Source organism: Plutella xylostella, chromosome 6, assembly GCF_932276165.1.
Source record: "Plutella xylostella chromosome 6, ilPluXylo3.1, whole genome shotgun sequence".
In the NCBI taxonomy this organism is placed as follows: domain Eukaryota; kingdom Metazoa; phylum Arthropoda; class Insecta; order Lepidoptera; family Plutellidae; genus Plutella; species Plutella xylostella.
The window spans coordinates 895,681-923,647 of NC_063986.1; the positions used below are offsets into that span (position 1 = coordinate 895,681).

A 27,967-nucleotide genomic window follows, 5' to 3' on the forward strand; every position below is an offset into this window, starting at 1 on the left:
CGAGCCACGTTGGAAACCAAAAAAAAATTGTTTCGATTTCGATTAATTTTCCGACGCCCCCTATTAAAGCAATGGAGAAAGGCCTTATCTTTTGAATCTTGGCATGAATGGCCATGCAAGATATTGGAAAATATAACTAAAAGGGAGCATTCTTGTAAATATTATTCTTTACCGCCAGTACTAAATAAAAATAAATAAATTGTCTATGGTTCTTTTTTGTCTATGGATAAATACTTGGCAGTGATTGGTCGATTCTTTTTCGACGAGCGTTCGTTCTCGCACCGAAAACGCCAAATTTCGCTTTCAAACCAAAATGGAGGATTTGTCGGTCGAGGTGTACGGTGAAAATGGTGCTTATTACAAGGTTTGTACATTAAAAAGTACACTGTTTTTGTGTTTAAAATGGCATTTATTCAGTGGCCAAGTTCTTATATTATTGTTTTCAAGCATTGAATCCGTGTTGTATTGTATACTTACCAAAATATTTTCCGGGAAGACCATCGCGGCTGGAATGGACGCCATGTCCGTCTGACAGGGCGTGAATTTTCCATGTGCTGAAATTGTGCCGCTTTTCTGTAATTTTAGCCATGATTGCGAAAGAACGTTGACCGGGACACTACCGAAATATTTCCCATATTTTTTTGTGTAGGCTGTGACCTATTTATCGAGTATTTATTTCTAGAATACAACCAACTTATTGGGATCTTCAATATGCTCTAAAATAATTCTTCTATATTTTTAGGCCATTGTCACCGACGTACTCGACAACGAGGTTCTGGTAGCCTTTGAGAATGAGTAAGTTTACAATTTATTCCTAAAATAATACTGGCAAAATATAACTTTAGGCAGTTAGTTAAAATTTATTTACATAATAATTTTCTGTTTTAGCTGGCAGCCGGAGTCGAAGTTTCCCTTTTCCCAAGTGTTTTTACCACCCAAAGATACTGGAAAACAGACTGATTTCGGTGAAAACCAAGATGTGGAGGTATTCGCTAGATCTAATGAGAAAGAGGCATGTGGTTGGTGGACTGCAAATATCAAGGTAGGTACTTGTATTGATTCTTATGAGCCACCTACTGTCATTTTTGTTCATTCTTGATTAGGTACTGAGACAAAATATTGTGGCTACCCTCCAATATATTTTATTTACAGCACAAAGAAGCTAAGTACTTGGTCCAAATCTTATTAGAATTATGTGAAGCCAACCTTGAAAAGATCCCTTTTTGTATATTATACATACACAAAAGTTAACCAGTCTAGTAGCAACCCTTTAAGCCAGGTGCTACTTACCATAACAAATCTATAAACATAATAATAAACATCACTTCAATGTACCCTGATCTGTATTCAGGTCAGATTTTCAGCAATCTGACTGCATTGCTACATAAATAGAATTGAGTTTTACAAATTCATGGCTACTATTTTTGGAAGTTTTGTAACTGGGATTGTCTATGCCCCAAATTCTTACATATAATTTTTTGTGGTCTACCTTATTGCTAATATTTGATTTATTTTTTGTCTTTACAGATGATCAGGGGTGAATTTTATGTAATAGAGTATTTAGAATGGGACAACTGCTATACAGAAATTGTGCCAAAAGATCGCCTACGAGTCAAGACCACCAAAACCCCCATTGATAAAAGCACCTTCCATAAGTTTGAAATAGCAGTACCAGATGATCTCAAGGACTAGTAAGTACCTATTACTATTTATAATTGGCAAATACAATTACTCATGTTACCTTATTTTTGAAAAGTATCATAAGCATGCATTGCCATATTTTAATAAAATCCACGAGCAAATAAATTTCAGACTGGGTTGATGGACCTGATATCCATACACAGTTTCTGACAACCAACATAATTATTATGACTCATACTGGATCTATAGCCTAGCACATGAAGTCCATCTGGACTGCTCACTTACATGGAAATCTAGTTGTTATTGTTTGCAGTAGGCCAAAGATTGAGTTTTGTCATGCTTTGTCAACCTCCACTGCCTACATACATGGAAAGCTGGTAGTTATTGTTTACAGTAGGACAAGGGAGCTTTGTCATGTTTCTTTGTAAAGACCTATATCCTATCCACCATCAATCACTATCAAATGCCAAAGAAACAGAATACAAGTAAACTTAACCCTTAATCGGGCATGACTACTCTCGGATAAAGTTCGAAACTATTAGGGATCCATATTAATTATGCTGAATGAAGGGTGAAAAACAGGATATCCTCTAACCAACCCCTTCCCCCGCAGCCTCAGCTCGCTTCACAGTGCGAAGGTGGAGAATGCCCACAAGGAGTTCCAGAAGGCCATCGGGGCGGCCTCGGTGTGGTACGTGCCGGAGCGCTGCGTGCTGTGCGTGCTGGCGCGCAGCGAGGCGGCCCAGCGCCGCGCCACCATGCTGCAGGACATGCATTATAGGTACATATGTCATCTCTATTTCCATCCAAAGGTTGTCTGGCAGAGATCACTTTTAGTGATAAGACCGCCTTTTGTACCCTAATTTAGTTGCAATTTGTAATTCCTATGATTCTTTGTTGGTGTGCAAATAAAGAGTATTCTTGTAGTCAAGTTGCTATAATAATATTGTCTACCATATAGCCAGCACACACTAGGCCAGGGTGGTGAACTAGGCCTAAAACCCTTCAGGACCAGAGCCCCAGCAGTGGAGATGTGATGGGTTGTGATGATTATGAAGTTGCTACATCTCCAATGCTTTCAATATTTTCACCTGGCCTGCTGAGCATAGAGATTATGTCACTATGGGTCCTCTCCTACATTGGCAGAGGCGCATGTCCTGTTGTGTACTGTTGTGGGATGGTATTGATGGACAGATTGTAACTTTTCATTATGTCAAAATCGTATGCAAGTAACTACCAGTTATGGATAGATAGTTATATAAACTGGCAGTAAGTGTGATAATAGTAGTGGTTGCTTATCTGCTGTATACAGCCAACACCTGCCATACTTGCTTCCTTGTCTGAATTTGGTGGCTTACAGCAAATAACAATCTTATAACATACCGCAGTCATTTTTCATTTTTAATGTAACAAGGAGTCTCCGGTCCTCCAATCTGAGTTGTTACACAACAATAGTGATGAAATATTGATAGCTATACACAACTACAGCACATAAATAACATCTCTACAGCTAAGCATTCTGCAGAGGTGTTGTGTGTTGGTCCAGCCGACTCACTGGGCTCACATTATCTGTGCTAACAGCAATTATATGGAAGCGTCATGACCAACTGCCCTAAGTAAAGGCTTTATGGTACTCACTAGCTTCTACAGTTTCCCCCAGTATCATAACATTATTAATGCTCTGGGTTAGACACTGCACAAGAACAACAAATTACATTGCTAGTTATTTGGCCACTGCTTAATTTTTCATGAAAATATGTTAAATGTTAATTGTATTATTCATTTTCGTTTTCAGGAATCTTTCTCAAAAGCTATTATTGCTGAAGAAGACTGAAGAGGCAGCGAGGCAGTTGGAGTCCACTAAAATTCATAGTCAGGGAGGGTGAGTCATATTTATCTTACTCATATTTAACTAGTATTTACATTTACAGGCTCAGAAAAAACTCATTTATAACCTTCTCCTTACCATTTGGTTCAGTTTCAGAATCAAAGGTAAATAAAAAATCACCATTCATACCTACCACAAAGTAACTCGGCATTCCAAGCACACGCCAGTTAAAATAAGTAACTAGTACTTTTTTCACGGAAATAAAATGTAATGATGGCCTTTTCTTGGACTTCTGCCCAGGTCATTGAACTATTTGTTTTCAATATTTTGCAGTCATTTGTTGGCAACGCCCACTGCATACAAGACTAGCGCAAAATACCTAGATAGAACTAGGTTACAGAAGCAATATAAACAATCTTATCATTTTCTTACATGTAGTCAGGCCATTCAGTTACACTTGTGATAATCCTTTCTGATTGCAAACCACTTTCGCATTCACTTTATTCTTTTCGTGCGTTTAGTCATGCATGAGATAAGCCACATTTCTCCAATGACTAACCACTATCATCGTTGTAGCAGTCAAGTTTTTTTATTGTGTTAATTAAGTTATTATAGATTTATAAATTGTTACTCGAGCGAAACATAATGGATAACGGAGGACAGTTATTGGATTTTTCTGTCTTTTGGCCATCTTTCAATCTTATCCAAGTTTCAGACAGCAAATAAGTGCCCTCACTGGGAACCATCTTCGACAAGTAGCCAGTAGTGGCTGGATGAAGAAGCCTTCCTTGGGAAAGGATGATTATCTACATTTCTCATGATACCATTAAATGCTTGATTTCCGGGAAATTAGAATTGAAATTTTATTACGTCTTCCTATTCATGCTTCGGCATTCCAAAAGTCAAACCTCCCCCATCCACTATCTAATGGACCGCATTGTACAGTTTTTCAGAGGAGTTCTCGGTGCGCGAGGACCTGATGGGGCTGGCGATCGGCACGCACGGCGCCAACATCCAGCAGGCGCGCAAGGTGGACGGCGTCACCAACATCGAGCTCGAGGAGATGTCGTGCACCTTCAAGATCTGCGGAGAGGTGAGCACCAGTTGTTGTTGCTGTCCTAGTTGCTCGCGAGAACGCTGTTCAAACCCGCCTGGAAATTGGACTTAATGTTGTCTAGTTCTTGTATATTCTCTCACTAGTATTGAAAAAACCTTACAAACTTACGCGTTTATAATATTGGTAGGATGCACAGCATCACTCTTACTATGAAGCATATTCTTGTGATGCATATTTATCTAGACTAGTTTTACTACGTCCATATAACATTGACAGCTAAGCAGGTAATATTTTTATGCAAAGGCAGATATCGCGGCTATCTGCTGCTTGTTCCCTCGGCAGTGACATAGGTCCCAGTAGACTATCTAATGTCTTTGTATATCTATCTTATGCCGTTCATTGTTACAATTGTCAAACCAAACATCACAAGCACTAACTAAACCTCACCTTTCCTTACAGTCAGCCAAAGCCGTGCGGCAAGCGCGCTCGATCCTCGAATACGCGGAAGAGTCCATCAAAGTGCCGCGCGCGCTCGTCGGGAAGGTCATCGGCAAGAACGGCAAGGTCATCCAGGAGATCGTGGACAAGTCCGGCGTCGTCCGCGTAAGTGCTGTAATGACGCCTTCTACCTTACAAGTACTACTAGCGTAGCGTAGCGTGGGACACCCGCGGTAGATATAATAAGCCATGCCCTCATATTGATGGATGTAGATGAAGTGACGCTAACTTATCTGACCACGGACCACTGATGTATATTTATGCGCAACGCTGCTGAATTCAGTATCGGTATGGGAATGCTGTGTTGCCCTGAATAGGGAGCTAGTGAGCATGAGTTGACTGCTTATAAACGAACGCGTTTTTTGCAGCTTGTGATAGTCTGCCTATTATAAAACGTTGTATGTGCTTGCTAAAGTGTTACGTAGAATACGTAGTCAACTCGTGTTAGGCGTAAAGCTTATCTATGGTGGGTCAGACAGGTTGGTTTTGCTATACAACGACTTACTTCTGACTGACATACGTGTAGGCGTCTCTAATTGAATGATAACAATGATCTTTTAAATCACATACAGTGTGGTTTGGTATAAGTACACACATAGTATGCCATAACCTTTTTAAATTATACATATGACTGCTTTTGTTAAGTGCTAATTTTATTGTAAATTATAGCCTCATAGCACATAAACAGCATCTCTACAGCTAAGCATTCTGCAGAGGTGCTGTGTGTTTGTCCAGCCGACTCACTGGGCTCACACTCTCCGTGCTAACAGCAGTATAGGAAGCATCAGGGCCAATTGTCTCAAGATGTAGGCTCTGTGGTAGTATAATGCTTCGTACAAATATATAATTTTGCTACAACTAGCAGTTAATGCTCGTCGATATAAGGGCCTAGCTTCTGGTCAGTTGCATTATGCCATCTATCCACTGTCTTCTTATCCGAAGTTATTTTCACGGGTTCCGCTCATCTGGCATAATCTTTATTGACCAAAACTCATTTCGCATAACTCGTATGGTCTAAACTTTTTTGGCCGAACCATCACTTTGCCAAGACTTATGTGGCATAAGGCTCGTTTCGTCTAAAACTCTTTAGGCACAATCTTTAAACACCTAAGTTTCGTTTGCTCAAATTTATGTTCGTCTATACCTATGTATAATCTTGTTTCTCCTAATGTTATCTTAATAAATAATATATTAAGTATGTAGTAAATGTACAAATTGTGGTATTTTTCTCCTACATCCCGAAAATCACGATATTGTATGATCAAAAAATCGAAAGTTAACGACCAATATAATTATTAAAAACCCCATGGGATCGAAACCTAAAAATAGGTGCGACGACGAGCAAAGCGAGGAGGAGCGTGTTAGGTGCACATGTTAATAAAAACCAAAGCGGAGCGCAGCGAAGCGGAGCGGAGCGTTTTCCAAACAGCGGAAACAATACAAGGCACCAGTTTGCGCTATGTAGGGAGACGCTCCGTCAAAGTTAAAGCCAAACGAATATTATTACTTTGTATAAACCTATGCCATAGCATTATTAGGCTATTCAAGATTTGGCCATACCATTATTAGGCTAAACAATGTTATGCGAAATAACTTTTTACTAAACGAGATTTATACCATACGATTTTCGGCGTAACGAGACTTTGACCAAACGTTACTATGCAATACGAGATTAGGCAAAAAAATATTATGCCAAAAAAGGTAGAACCTATTTTCACAAATATACTTCAGAGAAAATTGACTATAAAATTGTAATCCATGGATAGATGGGTTTTTGTGAACCGGCCATTAAATATTATGGTAGTTTTATGTAAGTAATAAATTTATTTTATTTTTGATTAGACTGGGCAATCTTTAATTTAACAAACTATCATTTCTGAAATAAAAGTATCTAAAGAATGGCGAATGTTAATGAATGCCCAGTCACTTATATGATTTATTTTATTGGTGTTGAGCTTGGGGAAATGTGCATGATATGATAAGTGGTTTATTGCAATGTAATTGATTCATTTTGTGAGCCAGTTGCTTTTAATAAGAGGATTCATGCTTTATTTCATTTTGAAAAGATGCGATACTCTAATCATATTACACTAATGTTTCGGAACTCATTGTGTGTTTCTTTGTTTGACTAACTTCAACTTAAAACAAAATTCATTATTGCAAGATGAAGGCTACTTAAACCATACAGTGATCTTGTTTAGTTCTGAGAAGCTATTATATCCTACGATATATCCTGAATCTCCGAACATCGAATACTCATAAGGTTTCAAGACAAAACTATGATGTGATGTCGCAAAAACGACTCCCCCACTCACAGGTGTACAGCGCTAATATCAAATGCCTTATTAATCTGTACAATACCATTTTAATACCCGTTAAACAATCGATTTTAACCTTTGTGATTATGAAGCCCGAATCCGTCCCACACACAATACTACAATTTCAATGATTGTGTCTCATTTCTCGACAAACCAGACGTTAAACTTTTTGTGGCAGTGAAAAATTATTGACCTTAGTATTAAATAAATAAATATGTGGGGACATCTCACACACGGCCATCCGACCCCAAGCTAGGCAGAGCCTGTGTTATGGCTATCGGACAGCTGATATATCTACACAAATATATAGATAGATAGATATTAAATATAAATATCAACACCCAAGACCCGAGTACAAATATCTGTCTTTAAACAAATATCTGCCCCAGCCGGGAATCGAACCCGGGACCTTCGGCATAGCAGTCAGGGCCACTAACCACTACGCCATTCGACCGTCTAAAACTATTAACTAGTACACCCACTAACCCCGTCTCCTCTACAGGTGAAGGTGGAGGGCGACAACGAGCCGATGCCGGTGGCGCCGCGCGAGGAGGGCGTGGTGCCCTTCGTGTTCGTGGGCACGCGCGAGAACATCGCCAACGCGAAGGTGCTGGTCGAGTACCACGTGGCGCATCTCAAGGTACGACTTCTTCTTCAATCCCGTTACTCCTCCGAGGAGTCTGGGGCTGACACCAGGCGCTTCCATCCTTCTCTGTCGTGGGCCAGCAAGTTGAGCTCTGGCCACGACTTCCTTTTCTCTCCCTGAAGGTACGTGTTGATGATTATTCCTCTAAAGCTGCGTACAGACCGGGCCAACGAACGCCAATGGTTATCCCAACGATGGATATTTATCATACATAATACAGGGCAGATTGCAGCAACGAAGGTCAACGAAATCTGTTCGTTGGCTTTCGTTGGCCCGGTCTGTACGCAGCTTAACTCAACGAGGAGCATAGGGCCTACATAGTTCTTCTCCAGACGTTCTGGGCTCTTTCCTTGGAAACCCGGAAATCATAACACACCCTTACGCCTGGTAAATAAAGTACATTGTCCCTTGAAAGCGAACAAATTGCATATTAAATGTATAGATTTTCATGCTATATTTTACAAATTATGAGCATCGTTTTCTATTCCCCCTTTGATTAACAATACGAACGTTTGTAGTATTGATTATCAAAGGCTTTCCCATAAGACATTAGGCGAATGAAGTGACATATTACACTTATTTCAATGTTTAGTATGCATCTTATTTAATTTTGGTTATTATTTTACTTAATTTTTTGTGACTATATTGTTTACTAACATAGGCTAAGGACACATTGTTACTAACACATTGTATGGATTTGATAATCTGAAAATAAATTGATTTATTATTATTATTACTAATTGTATATCCTTGTTATATTCCAGGAGGTGGAACAGCTGCGCGCGGAGAAGCAGGAGATCGACCAGCAGCTGCGCACCGTGCTGACCGGCGCGCCCTCCGCGCCGCGCCCGCCGCGCGCCGCGCCGCGCCGCCGACACCCGCCCGGTATGTGACGAGGCTAGACTTGGCACCACGGCGTCCTCACTTAGGGCTATATTTCACCGGGACACCATGGCGGCGCTACCAGTCGCCGCTACCAACAAAATGTATAGAGCGGTTGCGCAACCAAACGCACACCAGGTGGGTAACTCTCCGTAGAGCTCTATACATTTTGTTGGTAGCGGCGACTGGTTGCGCCGCCATGGTGTCCCGGTGAAATATAACCCTTAGAGCTTGTCCAGGGCTAGTAGTAGGGGGCGCCGCATTTATGAAGTGATATAGACCTGGTTCAGTAGGGGCGAATTCGCCGCGAATCGTTTCGCGCGAATTCATACGCGCGTAGTTGAGATACTAGACATCAATACAATACAATAGAAGCAGGAGATCGACCAGCGGCTGCGCACCGTGCAGACGGGCACCGCCACCCGCCCGGTATGTCACCACACTAGGGTTTGTGACCTAAAAGAATCAGAAGGGCTAGTCATCGTGCAGCCTCATGAGCGAGCGCGACGGAGAACTTCTGTCACGTCTTAAATGCGCCCCATGCTAGCCCTTCAGGGTACCCACACATGAACAGATACGACGTCTCGACGTGAAATTCTCGTTTGCAGGTGTTCGAAGGAAGAGCGTGAGAGAGAGGAACGACACAACGTCGTATCGTGTTTGTGTGTGGTTGTCCTTAGCTAGGAAGAACAGCCGCTGTCGCTGACTACCCAGGGTTCCCCGGACGTTAATAAAACACTGCAAATACGTCTATTCCGTAAAGAGCATTGTAATTTTTCAAAATGTGTAATTCATAATTTTTGCAAGATACGGGCGGTAGAAATTTGAGGTCATTAGGCCGGTCCACACCAAACAATCCAACGCAATCCGATCGCGCGTTGGATCGTCTGGTGACATTCATCATCATACCATTTTATCTCCATAACTCTGTGGCACTAACAGTACATTCCCTCCTCACAGGCGGCCGTCGGCCCGAGTCGGACGCGGAGGAGCGCGGCGGGCGCGGCGAGGCGGGCTACGTGCCCTTCCGCGCGCGGGGCAAGGGGCCGCCGGCCAACAGGTAATATTGTACTATAAATATGTAAAAACTCCCCTTCGCCTTAGAAAGTTTACCCGTGGGAATTCCGGGATGTTTTAGCCTATGTGTTAATCCACGGTGTCTGCTAACTCCATACCAAATTTCATTACAATCGAATCAGCCGTTTAGACCTGATGAGGCATGTGTCTCCTTTATAATATTAGTAGGGTAACCTAGCCCTCCAGCTAGATGGGGTGAGGACTTACGAAAGGTGTATTGTAATGATTGGATGCGGAAAGCTATAGATCGCATCCAGTGGCGTGCTACGGGATAGGCCTACGTCCAGCAGTGGACTGCTATGGACCTGATACCCATATTACTGGTTCTGCCTAGTTTGGGGTCAGATGGCTGTGTGTGAGATGTCCCAATATTATATTATATTGTGTTATAATGAATATTTCCTAATGTTACAGATCGCGTGATCGCGGCGGCGACGGCCCGCGCCGCGGCGGCGGTGGCGGCGGTGGGGGCGAGGACAGACGCCCCCCGTTAGAGAATGGACGAACTCATCCCGTTAGTATACATACCGAATCTACTTTTAGAGAATATTCCTAGATTCTGCAGTCACTGTAGGTAGGGGACGCTATAAACGTACGAACAATCATGGCACTTCCATGATGTTAACTCTAGGCGGGAGTATACTTTGACAAGTACAGTAAGACAGGGTGTTTCAGTGCACATCTGAAAGAATATTTATCGAATGTGCTACCTCGGACACCCTGTATTATTCATATTCATATTCATATTCATTTATTGATAAATAAGCATTACAGGTCATTAGAATTAACATTAAATTAAATTAATTATCACAATATTATAGTATTAATAATTTCAAATAATTATGTTTAAATGAATACATCGTCCAATCGTCATACACGTTGTTAGTAGACACACTAATAATAGGTATGTTAATTAAAATATATATTATTTTAAAGTTATAAAAGTAAGTAGGTACCTATCTTATATTTAATACAACATATTATATATGTCGCAGCCGGATCGTATAATCCGCCGTATTACATTACGGCTGGCCGCATTACAACACAGGGCCGCTTTGTAATGCGCCGGATCAACGTTTAGCCGCATTGTCATTTCAATACGTTCTTCAATACGGCGGCCCACGTTTAGCCGCATCGTACTACTACTGAATTGTAGGGTAACCATCTCCATACTAAGCATGACATTACAGGCGAAGGATTTTTGTAATCATAATAGAGTAAATCTATCATATGGACTTTCATTAAAGTATCAAAATACTGTTAATGGGCACTACTCGGATTGTAGGATCTTCGGAATTATTATTCTTCATCATCAACATCACTTCTGGACGTAGGCCTCCCTCAAAGCACACCACTGGATGCGATCTACAGCATTCCACATCCAATCATAACCAGCCACCTTTCGCAAGTCGTCACCCCATCTAGCCTGAGGGCGTCCCACACTACGTTTGCCTCGTCGCAGTCTCTTCAAGATCAAATAACCTTTGCCGGCCACATTTATATTTTTTGACTCAGTAGTATTATCTGGAAATCCGCCGACCAGCAGAATCCATGGTCACTTTAGCTGATTGATGTGCGTTATATCTTTTGTACGGTTTTCACTGTACCGCATTGATCGCAATAGAAATTATTTAATTTCACGTGAAAATTGTTCTTGAAGTACTGTTTACTAGCATATTTAACACGATTTCTTCGTTTTAATCATCATCAAATATCTGTATCCAACGCCATTATTGTAGTTATGTCAAGCAGCGCCACGAGTGTTAAAAATCAAAACTAAAATCTTTCAAAGCGGCGGCTAATCTCTCGCCGTATTACATAACGGCCTACCGTATTGAATGACGTATGATGTCGAATACAATCCGGCGCATTTTCATTCAGCCGTATTCAATACGGCTAAACGTTGATCCGCCGCATTACAAAGCGGCCCTGTCTTGTAATGCGGCTAGCCGTCATGTAATACGGCGGGTTATACGATCCGGCTGCGACATATACATCACTTATGAGTCTAAGAATTCTTGCACAGAGTAGTACGCGTTTTTTAATAGGTGATTCTTAACCATACTGAGGAAGCTAGTAACTCTCCTGATTTCTTTTATATTATCAGGAAGTTTGTTAAAAATCTGGGGACCCATTACATGTATTGACTTCCCAGTTTTAGATAGGCGGCATTCAGCAGACCTTAGGTCGTTAGGTCTTCGTGAGGCAAATCTACGATCCCCTGAAGTAAAGTCTGGGAACTCAGTGGGGTTGCGCTTTACATATTTTAGGACTTCTAAAATATAAAGGCACGGCACTTTCAGGATGTGCATGCCGATGAACAGCGGTCGCGCCGGCGCGTCGGCCGGGGCTCCGGCCACGCGGCGAACCGCTCGCTTCTGCATTATAAATGGCTTATTGCAGTCTGCGGACAGGCCCCATAGGTCTATGCCATAAGTGAGCAAAGAGTGGAAATAACCATAATAGGCAGTTAACATATGCTCTTTAGTTAAGGTCGCTGAAAGCCTTGACAGGGCATAGTATGCACTACCGAGCTTGGAGCATACGGCGTCTATATGTTGACCCCACTGCAGCGCCGAGTCGACGGTGAAGCCCACGAAGCGCACGGCGGCGGCGAGCGGCAGCGGCACTCCGTCCACCACGAGCGCGGGCGCGGCCGTGTCACCGCACGACGGCCCACGCAGGGAGAATCTTAGTACTTGGGTTTTCTCCAAATTTAATTGCATCCCATTTGCTGAGAACCATCCAGTGAGACTGTGGATGACTGATTCCAGGTTCGTGGTCAGCTCCAGGTCATCCTTACCATCCACAATCGCACAGATATCGTCGGCGTACATCAGAAATGTGGCGCGTTCCGAAATTCCCGGCAAATCGTTCATCAGGATGACAAATAGGGTGTTACCCACGTTGGAGCCCTGCGGGACCGACCTGTTACCAACCGATAGCGGCTCGGATGATTCACCGTCCACCTCCGTCACCTGCGTTCTGTCGGCCAAAAAGGATTTAAATACCTCGAGTACCTGCCCACGGACGCCATAGTGTTCCAGTTTCGCGATAATGAGGGAGTGATCGACCAGGTCGAACGCGCGCGAGAGGTCGGCGAACACGGCGGCGACGCGGCGGCGCGGGCGGCGCTCCAGGCGCGCGAGCAGCTCGCGCTGCAGGCGGCGCGCGCAGCACACGGTGGAGCGCCCCGGGCAGTACGCGTACTGCTCCGAGCAGAGCGCCTTGTTCCGGTTCAGGAAGCCCATTAACCTGCTGCAGAGGCCTGTCTCAAATATTTTTGAGATGGCCGGTACGAGTGCGATCGGTCTGTACCGCCCCATCTCAGTCTTGCTTCCCTTACCCTTCCAGACCGGGACGACCCTTATAAGTTTAAGAGCTGAGGGATATTCTCCCTTAGCTGTGCTTTCATTAAACAGGTTGATTGCCTCTGTGGTCTAGTGGTAGAAGCTTCGCTTCATGACCCAGAGGTCCTGGGTTCGATTCCCGGGTGGGACCATCAATTTGTGTTTCTAAATTGTGGTTCTAAGTTTGGTTAGGACATAGAAGGCTGATCACCTGTTGTCCGAAACAGTGAAACGATCCATGCTGTCGGATGGGCATGTAAAGCAGTCGGTCCTGCGCCTAGCTCTCTCCAGTCGTGTCGGTCAATCCGTCCCATTGGGTTATGAGAGTGATGGAACAGAGAGTGCTCCTGTGTACTGCGCACACACTTGGGCACTATAATCTACTCCTGCGTAGATGGCTGATCTCAATTGAGATTGGCCGCCGTAGCCGAAATTCGGCTAGGAGGACATTATTATTATTAAACAGGTTGCAAAGACATGACAGGACAGCATCCGGCAATCTACACAGTAAATCACAAGGGAATCCGTAGGCATCTCTAGTGGGTTTCCTCTTTATCTTTTTTAGGATCGATTGTATTTCCTCCATCGTGTAGGGGATAAAGAACATGGAGGAGGGCTCGGGGCGCACGGCAGCGCGCAGCAGGGCCAGCGCGGCGGGCAGGCGCGGGCGCAGCGCCGTGTCGCGCACCACAGAGATGTAAAATTCATTAAGTAGGCACGCGAGCTCGCGCGCCGAGCCGGACGGCCCTAATAAACATTTTTGTAAAATAGCCAACGGGTTTGTACTAAGACCTTTGCATGTCTCTGACTTTATAGCAGTCCATAACGATCGTGATATGTTAGAACTTTGAGCTATCGATTGATTTATATACTCACGTCGTACCGTTCGCACCTCTTTATGAAATCTAGATTTATACTCTATGTACAGTTGCATAATATCATCATTTCTAGGATAGTGATCTTTATACATCTGCAACAGTTGCAAAAAATTGTGCATGCGTGAAAGATTCTCGGTCTTCCAAGAGAATTGTTTAAAAGTCTCTGGGACCTTTTTTATTGGGCAGTGATTATGGAATAGTCGCATTAGTTCTTTTATGAAAACGTTTAAGTTTGTGGAAATGTGCATCACTGAGCCATTGTTTAATTGTGTCAGATCTAAGTGCGACAAATATTCCAGAAACTGAGTTATATTACTATTAGTTACAGAGCGCTTCTTAATATGCCTAGTATTGTGGCATTTTTTGAGATATTTTATCTTAAAATAAATACCTTTGTGATCCGAGAGATCCGAGTGTGCGGCGGAGACGTGGGTCCGCGCCGCGTCCAGGTCGAGGCACGTCGAGGACGCGTCCTGCACGCGCGTCGGGAACCGCACGAGCGACCTCAGGTTCGACTCAGACACAAGACTAAGTAGCTCACGCTTACGAGCAGACGGAACAAGTAGGTCAACGTTAAAATCACCCATTAGGAGAATATTACATGATTCGTGAACTATTGAGTCTAACGCTAGCCTAAGCTGCGACATAAAAATATCAAAGTCACCCTCTGTGCAAGATCGATAGACACACAGTATTATCAAATCCAAGTCAACACACTCGATTGCAGTAATTTCACAATGCATTTCAATAGAATATTTTCGAATATCTGTCCTATCCATCACGTTTACTCGCTTATTAACATAAATACAAACACCGCCGTGGCCGCGGGTGGGTCGGCAGTAACTAGACACTAAGTTAAAGTTTATAATATTAATCTTATCGATCTCACTTTCTGTCATCCAGTGCTCGGAAAGCAATAAAATCTCACATTCATACATCGTTTGTAATAAGTATTCGAGTCTTGGAATTTTAATGTCCAGTTTTCGGATGTTTTGGTGTAAAATTCGAAGTGTCGTCCCGGGCGGGTCTGGAGCGGCCCTGGATGATGTTCCAGAAGTGGACGGTGACGGGATACTCCTATTACTGGGCCCGTGGAGTGGGGCATTCGTCAATGCGATTTTTGGAGTCGCCCCGCCGCCACTCTTGTGAGCCGCGGGGACGTCTTTGAAACCAGTCCGTTAGTTTGACGCCCAGGGGCCATACAACGGGCGATTTGAATCTCGTAAACAGGCTCTCGGGTATGCCGATTACGAATGATGCATGTCGATCCGTTTTTATTGTTCGTTTCTCCACGAAATAATCATCCGATTTGACTTCCTTATTTAGGAAGTATTTAATATTTTCCTCTGTCGTTTCGGGTCTAAATGACCAAGCCTGTAGATATTTAATTGTTTCGACCGTTTGAAGCTCATTATCCTCACTGCCCGTTCCGACAATGATAGTCTGATGTTTTTTCCTTCTTTTGGGTCTGGAAACCGTTTCCCAAGGACCAGCGTCATTATCAGCCTGGTTAGGCATCGTCTGCAGTGTCCGTTCGGTGGCTACAGCTCCCGCCGGTTTGCTGGCCGCCGCCGCATAGTCGGCCGGCGCGCGCGCGGCCATTAAATATTAGTGAAGGAAAGTTTTGTTCTAGAGTGTCTGTAATCCCCGTCTGTGTAAGGATAGAAAACAGCTAAGAGACTCCGTTTTAGCTACTACTTTTCTACTCGATAAAAAGAACTCACAAATATGGCGTGTCAAGTAAAATTCTGGTTGATAAGCCTGCATAAATCTCAAGCCTGTGGCGTGTGTGTTTCAGAGCGGGCGGCGACGCGACGACCGGCGCCGGCAGACGGACGACGAGGGCTCCGCGCTCGACTCACACGACGTGTCCAGCGCGGACCGAGGTACACACACACACACACGCACACACACACACACACACACACACACACACACACATACATATACACGGCCTTAGGCGTCGGCCACACTGCACGCTAGAGCTCTGAGTTCTGCGTTCTGCAGTAACCTATGTGGTGGCGTTGAATCCTACACACATAAAAGTGGTGTGACTGCGACTGCTCTCTTGGACGGAATGCAGAACTCAACTAGACCTCCTGCAGTATGGCCGATGCCTTACTGCGAAACTACACAGTGCCTTGCGGCGATACGACAAGGTGAAATGTTTTCTGTGTGGCGCCACAACGAACCGTGTGTTTCCAAACGATTGATAGTAATGGAAATGCAAAACTTGCGTTATCTAATCTAGTAAGGAACAAATTATAGAAGTTAAATGCACAATCTTTTTCGATTGCGTAAATTATCAAAACTTATACTCAGCTCACTCGGGCCCTATTCACTTAGCACAATGATTTATCTGGGTTTTGTAACCTGAATATAGGAACCACAGTTGTGATGCAATGAATGGTACGACTTTCGCCGAACATACTGGTAGAGAGATGCCTTTTGGGAAGTACATTTCCACCTCTACTACTTGATCAAAGTTAATATATTAACTCTTCCAAGTCAAGTAAGAAATTACATTAATTATTTTCTCTTAACAGATGTGCCGCCTGTAGAAGATTCTCTTTCTGCCAGTATGTTGCCAGCCTAAAGGTTTTTCTATTGTGTCCTTTAGTATTTACATAGCTATTGTATTTGTAGCCATGAATATTTCGGTACAATAATAGAAGAAACAAATAGTTTCTATATCCGTAGATGTAAAAAATCTGAAAATATTACTGAATGTGCTAGTTGAAATGTAGTTTGTATTTGTAGTTTATTACCTATTTTAAGTATCACATACGTATACCCTATATCCTAAAACCTATATCTTTATTTTTAAGTCTTGCACCCTCTTGCTATTTATTACATTTTAATTAGTACATAAAAGTGCTGTAGAATGGATGGGACGGTATAACTTAGAATATAAATAAGTTTTAGGATTATTGTTTGCTTATAAGTGATGATTTTGCTGATTTAATACTATAGTACTTATTTTTTTAATCAGCATGTTAGCAAACAATAATTCTCAATGGAGGATGGGCTTAGATTGCAAAGTAGTTACATATTACAATAGTGGTTTGGTCTGGTGACGTGTGATTGGCCTGGTATGTGAAATTTAAGTTTGTGGTGAACATACATTCCTTTACTTACTCCTTTAAATACTACAATCATAATGAATGAGGAATAAAGTTTTACAGGTCTCCAAAGTAAACTTTCTAAATCCAAAGTTCTTTCATAAATTGACAAATGTGAAATTACATACCTTACAGAAATCCATATCAATAATTGCTATCTCAAAAACTAGTCCACATTTAGTTTGACCAACGAATGCTGAAAGCTTAGCCGCATTGAATTGATCAGTTTGTTCGGCACAAAGTTCTCTCTCTGGTCTATCAGTTCCTAGCTATATCCACACGGCTGGGGTCATGGGGTGTTGTATGGCGTGCCTGTGTGGGGTGTGTTCACGAGCAAGCTTGAATTTCCGTGTAGAGTCGGCGTCGTCGGACGAGCGCGGCGGCGGCGAGGCGCGCAGGCGGCGGCGGCGCGCAGGTAACACACACACACACGCACACACATATACAGGGTGTTGCAAAAAGGGTATACTAAGCCGAAACCAGCATGTGCAGTAAGCCCGAAACTGAAATCAGAATTTCAAAATTCGTGAAAAAAATATTTCATTTTCCATAGAAACTTTGTTGGTCACGTGACTTTTTTACTATGGAGAAAGTTTTTTTTTTCGCGAATTTTGAAATTCTGATTTCAGATTCGGGCTTAGATATAACATGCTGCTCATTCTGGTTTCGGCTTGGTATACCCTATTTGCAACACCCTGTATACACTCACAGACACACTATATCCCATTCCACGGGGAAAAACATCTGACAGAACCCTTATTACATTCGAATAAGGGTAGTTATTGTTTGTGATGTCTTTCCCCGTGAAATGGGATATAAGATGGTTTATCTTTTATGCCAAGTTTGAAAATATGCAGACACAGGCACATAGATTTTACCACAAGTTGCACGACCACTGCGGACACCCTCAGAGCAAGAGCTAGTAACTTTTCAATATTTAGTTCTTTATTACTTCTTCATAGCAGATCGGTGACTATATCCCACTCCACGGGGAAAGACTTCTGACAGAACCCTTATTACATTCGAATAAGGGTAGTTTTTGTTTTTATCAGATGTCTTTCCCCGTGGAATGGGATATAGTGATATATTAGGGTTTGTCACTGTGGTGAAAGGATTGACCAGTCGATCCGTTCATGATAATTATTTCCTTACAGCTCTTGGTCGGGACCAAATTATTATAATTATAAATCAATACTAGTAATGTTCTACAATATGGAAGTATTTCATGGCAACACTGTCCACCATCAATTCTGGAACACGCATGTTGTTGTTTGTATTAATATTATTGTAGTTTGTTACCTTATTTATGAATATAAACGTAGCTTTTATGAGTTAAATCTTTTATGGCTATTATGCATTTATCTATTTTAATATGTATGCATGGTTTTTACATATTCTAATAATGCATGATATCATGTGTATTTACTTACTTATAACAATCACAAGATGTAAGATTTTCAGATTTGGATAGGGTCTTTTGTTTAATATAGTCATAATTAACAAGAAATCCATTACATTACATTGTTGTATATTCGATGTATCGTTGTAATTATATCATCTGCTGCAGCTTTGTTACACTGCTAAGTTGCTCAAGTATGTGATTAATATTCTTATAATATAACCATGTATTAATTGTTGTCACTTGTAAATAGCAGCAGTTAACATTTATTTATCGTCAATTTTGTATTGTTGGCTGTATCATCGTCACCAATGGCAATACAAAGTTTCTGAAACTCGTATTGGTTTTAGCAACCGTTATTATTTAGTTCTGCAAATGTTTTAGAAAGTTCATATTGAGAAGACCACTATGAGTTTAAAATAAAGTCCATAATAATATGCCATATTAGTCCGCAAGCTACGTAACCAAAATTTTAAGAATTTGACGTTTTATCGAATGTGGCAATATATTCATATTGATTACTGTACTATACTGTGTGTATCTCTCCAATTAACGTTATCTATGTTCAGCAGGAGGCGGCGGCTTGAAGAACGGCGGTCCCCCCCCGGCGGCGGCGGCGGAGGCGGGCGAGGGCCGCCGCGCCGCGCCCGGCAAGCGCCGCGAGCCCAAGCCCAAGAGCGACCCCCTAGTGAACGGCACCGCCTAGACCAGCCAGCGACACGATATTATAACCTAACCTAACGTAACTTTATCGTATATTGATTGATTGACGCCGCCCCCGCGCCGCCCGGCCCGGCCCGCGCTCGACGCACTGGGGCCCCATTACTAGACTTACTCGTATTATGCTTTTATAAGAGATTCGTGATTTGTATTCCTGATTATCGATATAAATGAAAAATTAAGATGTGTACATCGCTCCCGGACGATACTAGGCGCGCGCGCCCGCCGCTCGCGGCATTTCGGTCTCTAAGGAAGTCACGCCGGTACCTACGTGCAAGTAACCTGTACTCTGTTGGCATGTGATTTCCTATGAAATAAACATTTCTGTACATATTTTCAATTGTAGTTTTTATTTGTACAAATATACATAGTGGTGGGGCGGTACAGTACTTTATAAAAATACTATAGGTAGGGCAGACGCTACTTACGATAGTGATCGATGATAATAATTTATATTTTTATTATTAATTTTATTACATAAACACGACACTGGAAGATTCCTTGGGATCTCGGGGTCACAGGGAAGGCATATGGCTACATACAATATTTAGAGTGAGACACTAAGAATTTTTAAAATTCTAATTGTGTTGACATTGATATTTTTTGATAACAATATTTACAAAATTTTCTTATTTCAGTCCTCACATTCAACTTACTCTAATAATACTGTGATATGCATTATTGCCGGGATATCACTAGGAAGATTTTATTTACAAAAGAGAACTATGATGTCAATATTGGGAAGGTAGACTTGTACAAGGTTTGATATGTTTCTATAAGCTACAGGTTACATGGGAAATCTAACTCACTTTGGAGATTCACTCATAAATTTTCATCAAATATGTTAGTTTTAGGGCTGATTTTATAAAAGCCAGATAAAAGTTATCGGACGAATAAAATTCTTGCTGTCACTATCCAATACAAACATTCAGACACGACAGCATCAGAATTACTCCCCAGATAACTTTTATCTGGCTATTGAAAAATCAGCCCTTAGATTTATTAATCGAAATTACAAATTCTTGGAGCACAATCGCTCAAGATAAATTCCTGGTTTAGATAATATTTTTCAAAAAGTGTTACCCTGTTTAGGGATTTCTGTTTAAAGACATGTGTGTAGTTTCAGTAATACATAGGCCCTTTAGTATGAATTTCGTATTTCATTAGAATAAAGAAATAAAAATCATATCTAGAGTTTGGTCAAGTTACTTCTTGCGTGCGTGTTTTCTTTCAATTAATATTTTTTATCCGTAACACCGAAGCAAAAAACAACTTGACCTTAGGAAAGTTAGCTATTTACCTACTCGCCCAAAACCGTCACCTAATAGTAAAACCAATTTCGCTGAATCTGACTGCGCTGTTTGAATGTGTAAAATTTGCACAAAATATGTTTTTTTTTTTCGCATACATAAACCTGTACTCATGGTAGAACAAAACTACAAACATGATTGGCTGAAAGTTAAACTGGCTTTACTACAAACTGGCGGCAGGCTAATAAAGACTCATTGATTAGTGCAAGTGGCATTTACCTAAAGCCGGGTCCAGACATGTATCCTTTGCTCGATCCGATCACCGTACCGTATCTGCGTATCGTATCAAGCGCCGTATCAAGTTGTGGACGCCTCCGATTTGCTCATCGCATTTTGATGATCGGACAAAAACCGTCACGACATGGGACGGGCCGTACCGTATCATAAAGGCGTATCGAGATCGCGTAGACTTAACCGTCCACGGTATCGCGCGTATCATTATGCGATCATGATACGCGTCGACGATACGGATACGGTGATCGGATCGGACAAATGATACATGTCTGGACCCGGCTTAACAGCTGTAATAATGCTACGAGAGTATGAGTACCTATTTTTATAACCAGAGTCTTTCAAACAGCACATTTAAAAAAAACATGGCGTTCATAAAATGTGAATGTCGTATGATCGCATCACGAGCGCCATCTATGATTTAGTTCTTTTTTAATGGGCTGTTAGAAAGTTTCTCATTATGCACCCATCCCCCATACCTACTTCTATTCCACCTTGCACTACCAAAACCAACCAACTCCAGCTAACTTCCCAAAAAACTCAAACGAAAGTGCCAAGCCGACTAGGCTTGTCCCCGGCAACAATGAGGTGGTGGCATTACAAGAGGCGGTGTCGGTCGTGCGGGTCCGCCTCGCTGTCTTCAGACTCCGAGTGTGAGCAGCATGAGGAGTCGCTCCAGTGCTGGAACTCCTCCTTGTGGTGTTCGAGAGCCATGAGCGATGGGAAGAGACTGTCGCAGGCGCTGCAGCTGTGGAGGGGGAGGTTTGCGGGTTTATTTACGTAATTAGTATCCTATGAGGCATTGGTAACTTGGCTACTGAAAAGAAGGCCTATACTCAACAGTGGGCGATAGAGCTGATGAAGATGAGATATAAGTGGTAATGTTAATGATCAACACTCAATAGTTAGGTAAAATATTATGGTCTTCATTGTCTTCATCAGCCAGTGTTTGTTATTAGCCAGCATTGCAACTGGACATAGGGCCCACGGCTACAATATTATAAATGATGGCCATAAGGTCATCGGTCTACCTCATCCAGTCACTACCTGCCACCTGTCTAACATACCTATTTTCGGCTATACGTGGTCTCCACTCGAGAACTTGTCTACTCCAACGGTTATATTGAATGGTTCTAGCTAGGCTATGCTATGCCATAGGCAGCCATATAAATAAATGACTGACTCGCCCACTGCTACTTCAGGTATCACTATGTAGATAGCCTAAGGCTAGAACTTAGGTAACAGGTGTAACCTTAGGCTAGTATATCCAAGAACAAACTCAAAACTAAATAAACAGTAGTTAGTTTACCCGAAATGGCGTTTCTTCTGCTGATGGTCGGCGAGGTCACGGCGCGAGGGGAACGAGCGGTCGCACACGTTGCACGTCAACGCCTCCTCTGCAATAGTTAATATAAATAAATATGTGGGGACATCTCACACACGGCCATCCTACCCCAAACTAGGCAGAGAGAATTTCGGAAGCAGCTTCACTACCACCTTAGCTATGGTGCATTACAGTGCCGTCATAGTATATCATTGCCATTAGTAGGTAAGATAGTGGGCCTAGACTAGAGCCATAATATCCCCTCTTCGTATGTGGGCTAAGGATCACGAAAAATTTCATCCGAGAACGAATGTCTGTCTTAAACAAGTCTTGCCCTGGCAGGGACCATGGACATAGCAATCAGTTACACTTTATTACCATTATTACAATATCTAGTTCATTGAATAATTTGGATTGCAGTTGTTACTATTCGTTGATTATGTACCTAGGTACCGAAAAGCATACCTCTACCTAGCTCTATCATTTTGCAAAGCATTAGTAGATAGGTTCAAGAGTAAATGTGTTCTGTGTTCAAGGTGGGATGAGACCTAGGAACATAGCAACTTCTTTTACGAGAAGAGCGAGATTGTTTGTGGAAAGGTGTGTAGCTACTAGCTAGATAGGTAGGTACAGTACATAGTTACATACCTACTTGAGTACCTGATTCTGGGTCATTAGGTGAGATGATATTCTAGTTCATTGACTGGTTCATTATCATCATTAGATTGTCTGTGTCATTAGATCACACTTTAATTAGAGCTTCGAACCCGCTTATTGTACTTGGTTCGCTTGTACGTTTTTGAATAACTCTGTGTCTAGGGTATCAGGGAGTAATTTTAATAAAATAATTACAAAACAATATTTTAAATTATACATTTTAATTGATTATCGACGGAAATTCATGACATTAAACAAAGAAAATAGTAGACTTGAAAGATAGGTAGATCACTGTACATTATTCAATTTCAATCCATACTTTATGCAAAAAATGGGTAAGTAGATCCCACTGTAGGTACTTTGTGCAATGTTTTTTCAAAATAACTGAATCTAGGTGAGGTACATACAATATGGAAGAGACAATAAAGTATTTTGTAAATAAGTATACAAAATAGGCAAGATAATAAGTGAAATCATTTGGTATACAATCACAAATAAACTAGGTATTTATTCTACACAATAATTCACAATCTGTTTCTAAAGTGATATGTAAAATTATTGAAAAGGTACAAAATCTAAATGCCTACTTAGTATTCTATCTATGTGTAGGTAAAACTATATGAAATGCACCAAGTGTATAATTTTCACTTAACATATTCATATAATTACAAATTCAGTAATAATTACTATAATAAGTTACCTGTTTGTATTGCGTACATGGATTTTGAGATTAATTACAATGTTTAATTTTGCATTATAGTATTATCATATTCCATCTAACATATTTTCCCCATGATATAAACAGTTGGTTCAGCAATTGTATAATTTCCCTTTCAGTAACAATCACAATTGTTCACTTCACAGTGAAACTCATATCAAAGACACACACACAATGTCTCCGGCTCCACATTCACAGTCAACCACTTAAAACACTGAGCACCTTGTATTGTCCATTAGTGAACACAGTCTTGTATTAAATGGGTAGAGTGCTGGACACAGATGACTTGAACATGCTTCCGAAGAACCTCATCCCCGAGGAACCACCAGGGATGGAACCCATCATCATCCACATGAGGGCGATGACCTGCGCCACCGCACAGACGATGGTCAGCGGAGTACTCTGTAAGTGCAGTGCGCAGTATAATGTGGCGAGTAGTGTGGACCCGTATAGGGTTGTTGATAGTGCTTTGTCCTTTGAGAAGAGTGACTTCAAGTGCGCCCACGGACCCCACAGGAAACTGAAACTGTAAGCAAAAAAAATTACGGTTATTACATGGTTAATGATACAGACCTAGATAAGGTAGGTAAAAGTACTAGTAACTGGCAGTTTAAGCGACTAGCAACACAAAAAAAAATATTAAAAATAAAGTATTTGCCTGATTTAAGCACTGGTAGGCTTGAATTACTGGCAATAAGATGACGAACAATTATAGGCATAAATGGTAAAGATATATGATTAATATTCGATTTTAATGAAGTTTATATCCACTACCCCCAAAAAACCTAGTAACTGGCAGTAAAAATTAGTAACTGTCACATGATGTTTCAGTAACTGGCACCTTTTAAAAAATCATGAAATTAGGTCAATAAGTACTCTAAAATCAATAATATATTTGATATTAGGTAATGTACAATTACCTGTCTAGGTTTTGTACCGGTAAGACTCAAAATCACCGTTGTAATGGTCGACTTCTACGACAAAATGACAGTACAAGTATGCGACGAATCGTGGGTCCATATGAATGCAACAAATCGAGAAACCCTTGGATTTGGAAACGGAAATGGAGAAAGCAAATGCTTGTGGACCTTGATGTATTCATTCAGCAGCTTGGGAGAAGTGACCTGGCTAAGTTGAAGACTGCTGACGGTAGTATAGTTGCCTCTAAGCTGAAATTTCTTGAGGAAATTGAAAGTTTTTACGGCTTTCAGCTCTGGGTAAAGACAGAATTAGTACAGCTCTTCTGAAAGCTATTACTATTCTCGAACAGCTTCTCTCTCAGCTCTCGAAGCTCTTTAACCAATTTTGTTTATAAGTCATGTTTTCAAGCTGTTTTATAAGGTCATCTCGAACCGTGTTTCTATCAAGTTCTTCAAGGACTATAAGAAAGCCTTTGATTCCATTTAGACCTGCGCAGTTCTGGAATTCCCTCGTTGTAACATGCATAGCGGCCTTAATGCAGCAACAGTATATTATGTTTACCTTGGACAGTCTATTCGACTAGGCAGAAGGAACTTCGAAAACGAAGCTGTAAGGTGCATAAAACAAAATATGTATTACTGAATTGGACTGCATAAGGGAAGATTTGACAAATTTTCACATAAATGCCTGAAGGCAAAGGTCTTCAGTCAATGCGTCTTACTGGTGATGACGTATGGATCATAGACGTGGACACTGACGGTTGGACTGGTCCACCGAATCAATCAGCGGGCATTGGAAAGATTGGTGGTTCTTTGAAGGACCATATCAGAAATAAGGTAATCCGTAAGAGAACTTGAGTAACCGATATAGCTCTTAAATTCTGTATGCTCAAGTGGCATTAGGCAGGCCATAGCTGCCGAAGAACCGATGACCAGTGGGGCAAACGCGCTCTAGAGTGGAGACCACGAACAGGCAAGGGTAGCAGCGGATACCTTCGGGCCAGCTGGACCAACGACCTTATAAAGCTGACCGGTAGTGGCTGGATGAGGAAGGTCGAGAACAGAGTGCAGTGTCACTGCTGGTAAGAGGTCCAGCTGTGGACAGTTACAGACTACTGTAGATTGTCTTGATTTTAGTAATTTTTCTGAAAAGAAACATGAAAGAAATGTTTACTGCACAAGTAAGTGCCAGTTATTGGTGCGTAAAAAAAATGTATGCAGATTAGTAACTGGCAGCCCCGTGCCAGTTATTGAAACAAAGCTGCCTAGACACTGGGGGTTTTTACAGTGCACTTTAAATCGTATTTTCTGTCGATAGAAGGTATAAAATAGCTTAAAATCACAAAACCCAAAATATTAGTAACTGGCAGGGGGGTGCCAGTTACTAAGTGAAGATATAAATTACATTTCAGTAACTAGCACCCTCAAATATAACTCAAAAGCAACTAAAATCACAGTGAATCGGGCTATTATGATATTGTTTAGACCTTCCCCTACTTCCTTGTTATTGTCACACTATCAAAAACTTATTTATTTTCGCGAAAACAGGCCATACAAATTTTGGTGTCTCCTTAAGAAAAACTTAACGCACGTGCATTTTTTTGGCGATCTTCGCCGCTTTTTCTGAGATAATTTCCAGCGCCGGAAAATACCCACCTAGCGGCGTAAAATTAAACTATAATATCAATGAATAATTGGAGATTGCTGTAAACACATCAAAAATGGTCTTACTATATCCAAAAGCTTAATATATTTAGTTTTATAGTCAAAGTGCCAGTTACTGACACATGCCAGTTATACCACAATTTACCCTATATATGCTTTATTATGTGCAACAGTTGAGTCTCTTGTTGTAATGTAAATTCATGATAGCAACTATTTCGGTGACCAATATAAACAACAAGTAATACCAGTTTAGTGTTGTGCAACGGTAACTTACCTAAATATAAAGAACAGGCTGCCCAATGTGAAGAGCAGCGCGAACTTCCTGGCCTGCAGCAGCAGCAGTGGGATGTAGAGGAAGGACAGGATGAAGCAGAGCACGCCGAAGAACATGCACACCGCGAACCCGATGAACCGCTGCGTGCGAGTCTGCAACACACATAGACTTGTAGGAAACATCCTGGATGACTCATAGAAACAAAGGATTTTATTTACTGTATAATGTATATTATATTAGTTATATTGGAAATATTTACTTACCAAAGTAAAGTACTCCTTCTGAACTTCATCGTACCAGGTCCCAGCGCTACTGGTGCTGGTGGGCGTCTCTTCATTACTCCTCGAAAAGAAACTCGGAGTCGAGAAAGGTAAACTTATTTTGTAACTTCGTCGAGTCTCGTTTTGTAGCAGATATTGATCCAAATCAGACTTTAGGTTCGCCATGTTGCCGCGAAATCAGTTTGTGCCCCGAATTGTGTGTAAATACTCGGTCTAAATATTTAAATTGCGGAAAACACGATAAAAATCAACAAAGCCCAGTGACATCACCTCGTGAACTGTCAGTGTCAACGAAACGCCAAGAAAACTAAGTGTCATTTTGACATTTGTAGTGTTGTCCAATAACGAAAGTTAAATACGACTATAATCGAAATTATCGATTGAGATTTATTTATAAATAGTTAACTTGAAAATGTGAAGGCCATACCGTAATCTGAATCATCACTGAAATCGTCGTGTCGGTGGTTGTTGTTATATCGGTCGGCGTGCGCACGGCACGGCGGGCACACATTCCGGGTGTCGCGCTCGTCTAGATCAGTGCTGCTCGCGTCCGACTCCGCCGCCGCCTCCTCAATGTGGATGTCTTCAGTCTGTCGATTGTCGAGCTTCTCGTTTGACGACAGCTGGTTGTAGTTCTTGCGTGGTGGTCGCGATTCTGAAAAAGAAATAAAACTCTTTTAGTTATTGTAGGTTTTAAATTAAATTAATTAATTTATTCCCAGAAGGCTCACAAAGTTACCGGTAAATTACATTTCCTGCAATGTTAGCAACGATTCTGGCAATACCTATCCAGTTTCTACCTCGGAAAGATCTCTAGGTCACCGCGCAAGCGCTCTCCCGTTTTTGTAAATCAAAACATTCCTATCCAAGCTGATCAAATAATACCCAGAAATAGGACTTTTGGTAATTTCAGGCAACATTTCTAGTGTCTCTGACTGTGACGTATTGGCGGTACGGTATGAGCCGTTTTCCTTGACAGCTGTCAGTTGAGCTTTTGGGTAAGCCGATAGATGGCGTGAAAACGCAGTGTACCAACTGTCAAAAATTACATAGAGAGCAAAGAGTACTAAACTCAGAATAAGAACTCACTAGTTGTGATTAAATGTCGGGTGGGCGCGAGCCATCCTTCCGAGGCATTATTACAGTATAGCAGTCACTATCACAAGAGTCA

The 27,967-nt window shown here is 41.7% G+C and overlaps 3 protein-coding genes across 11 annotated transcripts in view; 1 reads left to right on the top strand and 2 right to left on the bottom strand.

Annotated features, from left to right (window-relative positions):
* Positions 1 to 221: 221 nt before the first annotated feature.
* Positions 222 to 19,756, top strand: LOC105384604 (synaptic functional regulator FMR1). 9 transcript variants are annotated; one of them, XM_048621660.1, is made up of 15 exons: positions 222 to 364; positions 743 to 795; positions 889 to 1,042; positions 1,528 to 1,691; positions 2,255 to 2,422; positions 3,437 to 3,523; positions 4,415 to 4,562; positions 4,986 to 5,138; positions 7,845 to 7,982; positions 8,753 to 8,873; positions 9,831 to 9,930; positions 10,362 to 10,461; positions 15,974 to 16,061; positions 16,722 to 16,754; positions 19,266 to 19,756. In XM_048621660.1, the coding sequence occupies exons 1-15, from the start codon at positions 314 to 316 to the stop codon at positions 19,400 to 19,402; spliced, it is 1,695 nt and encodes a 564-aa protein (XP_048477617.1). In that variant the 5' UTR covers positions 222 to 313; the 3' UTR covers positions 19,403 to 19,756. The 9 variants fall into 9 exon arrangements, with proteins under 9 accessions (XP_048477617.1, XP_048477618.1, XP_048477614.1 ...); XM_048621661.1 differs by having other exon boundaries at positions 19,269 to 19,756; XM_048621657.1 differs by lacking the exon at positions 16,722 to 16,754 and adding an exon at positions 17,653 to 17,712.
* A 1,688-nt stretch (positions 19,757 to 21,444) lies between these two features.
* The window catches only part of LOC105387477, a 214,281-nt gene continuing 207,758 nt past the window's right edge, over positions 21,445 to 27,967 (bottom strand). Inside the window, exons 2-4 of the mRNA XM_048621594.1 lie at positions 27,224 to 27,451; positions 22,267 to 22,354; positions 21,445 to 21,705 (exon numbers count right to left, since the gene is read on the bottom strand). Coding sequence (XP_048477551.1) covers positions 21,555 to 21,705; positions 22,267 to 22,354; positions 27,224 to 27,451 — 467 coding nt within the window. The 3' untranslated portion in view covers positions 21,445 to 21,554. The remainder of the gene's footprint in view (positions 21,706 to 22,266; positions 22,355 to 27,223; positions 27,452 to 27,967) is intronic.
* On the bottom strand, positions 23,691 to 27,080 carry LOC105387476 (protein transport protein SFT2). The gene is made up of 3 exons (XM_011558210.3): positions 26,779 to 27,080; positions 26,516 to 26,667; positions 23,691 to 24,182 (listed from the first exon to the last, which is right to left on the bottom strand). The coding sequence occupies exons 1-3, from the start codon at positions 26,959 to 26,961 to the stop codon at positions 23,912 to 23,914; spliced, it is 606 nt and encodes a 201-aa protein (XP_011556512.1). The 5' UTR covers positions 26,962 to 27,080; the 3' UTR covers positions 23,691 to 23,911.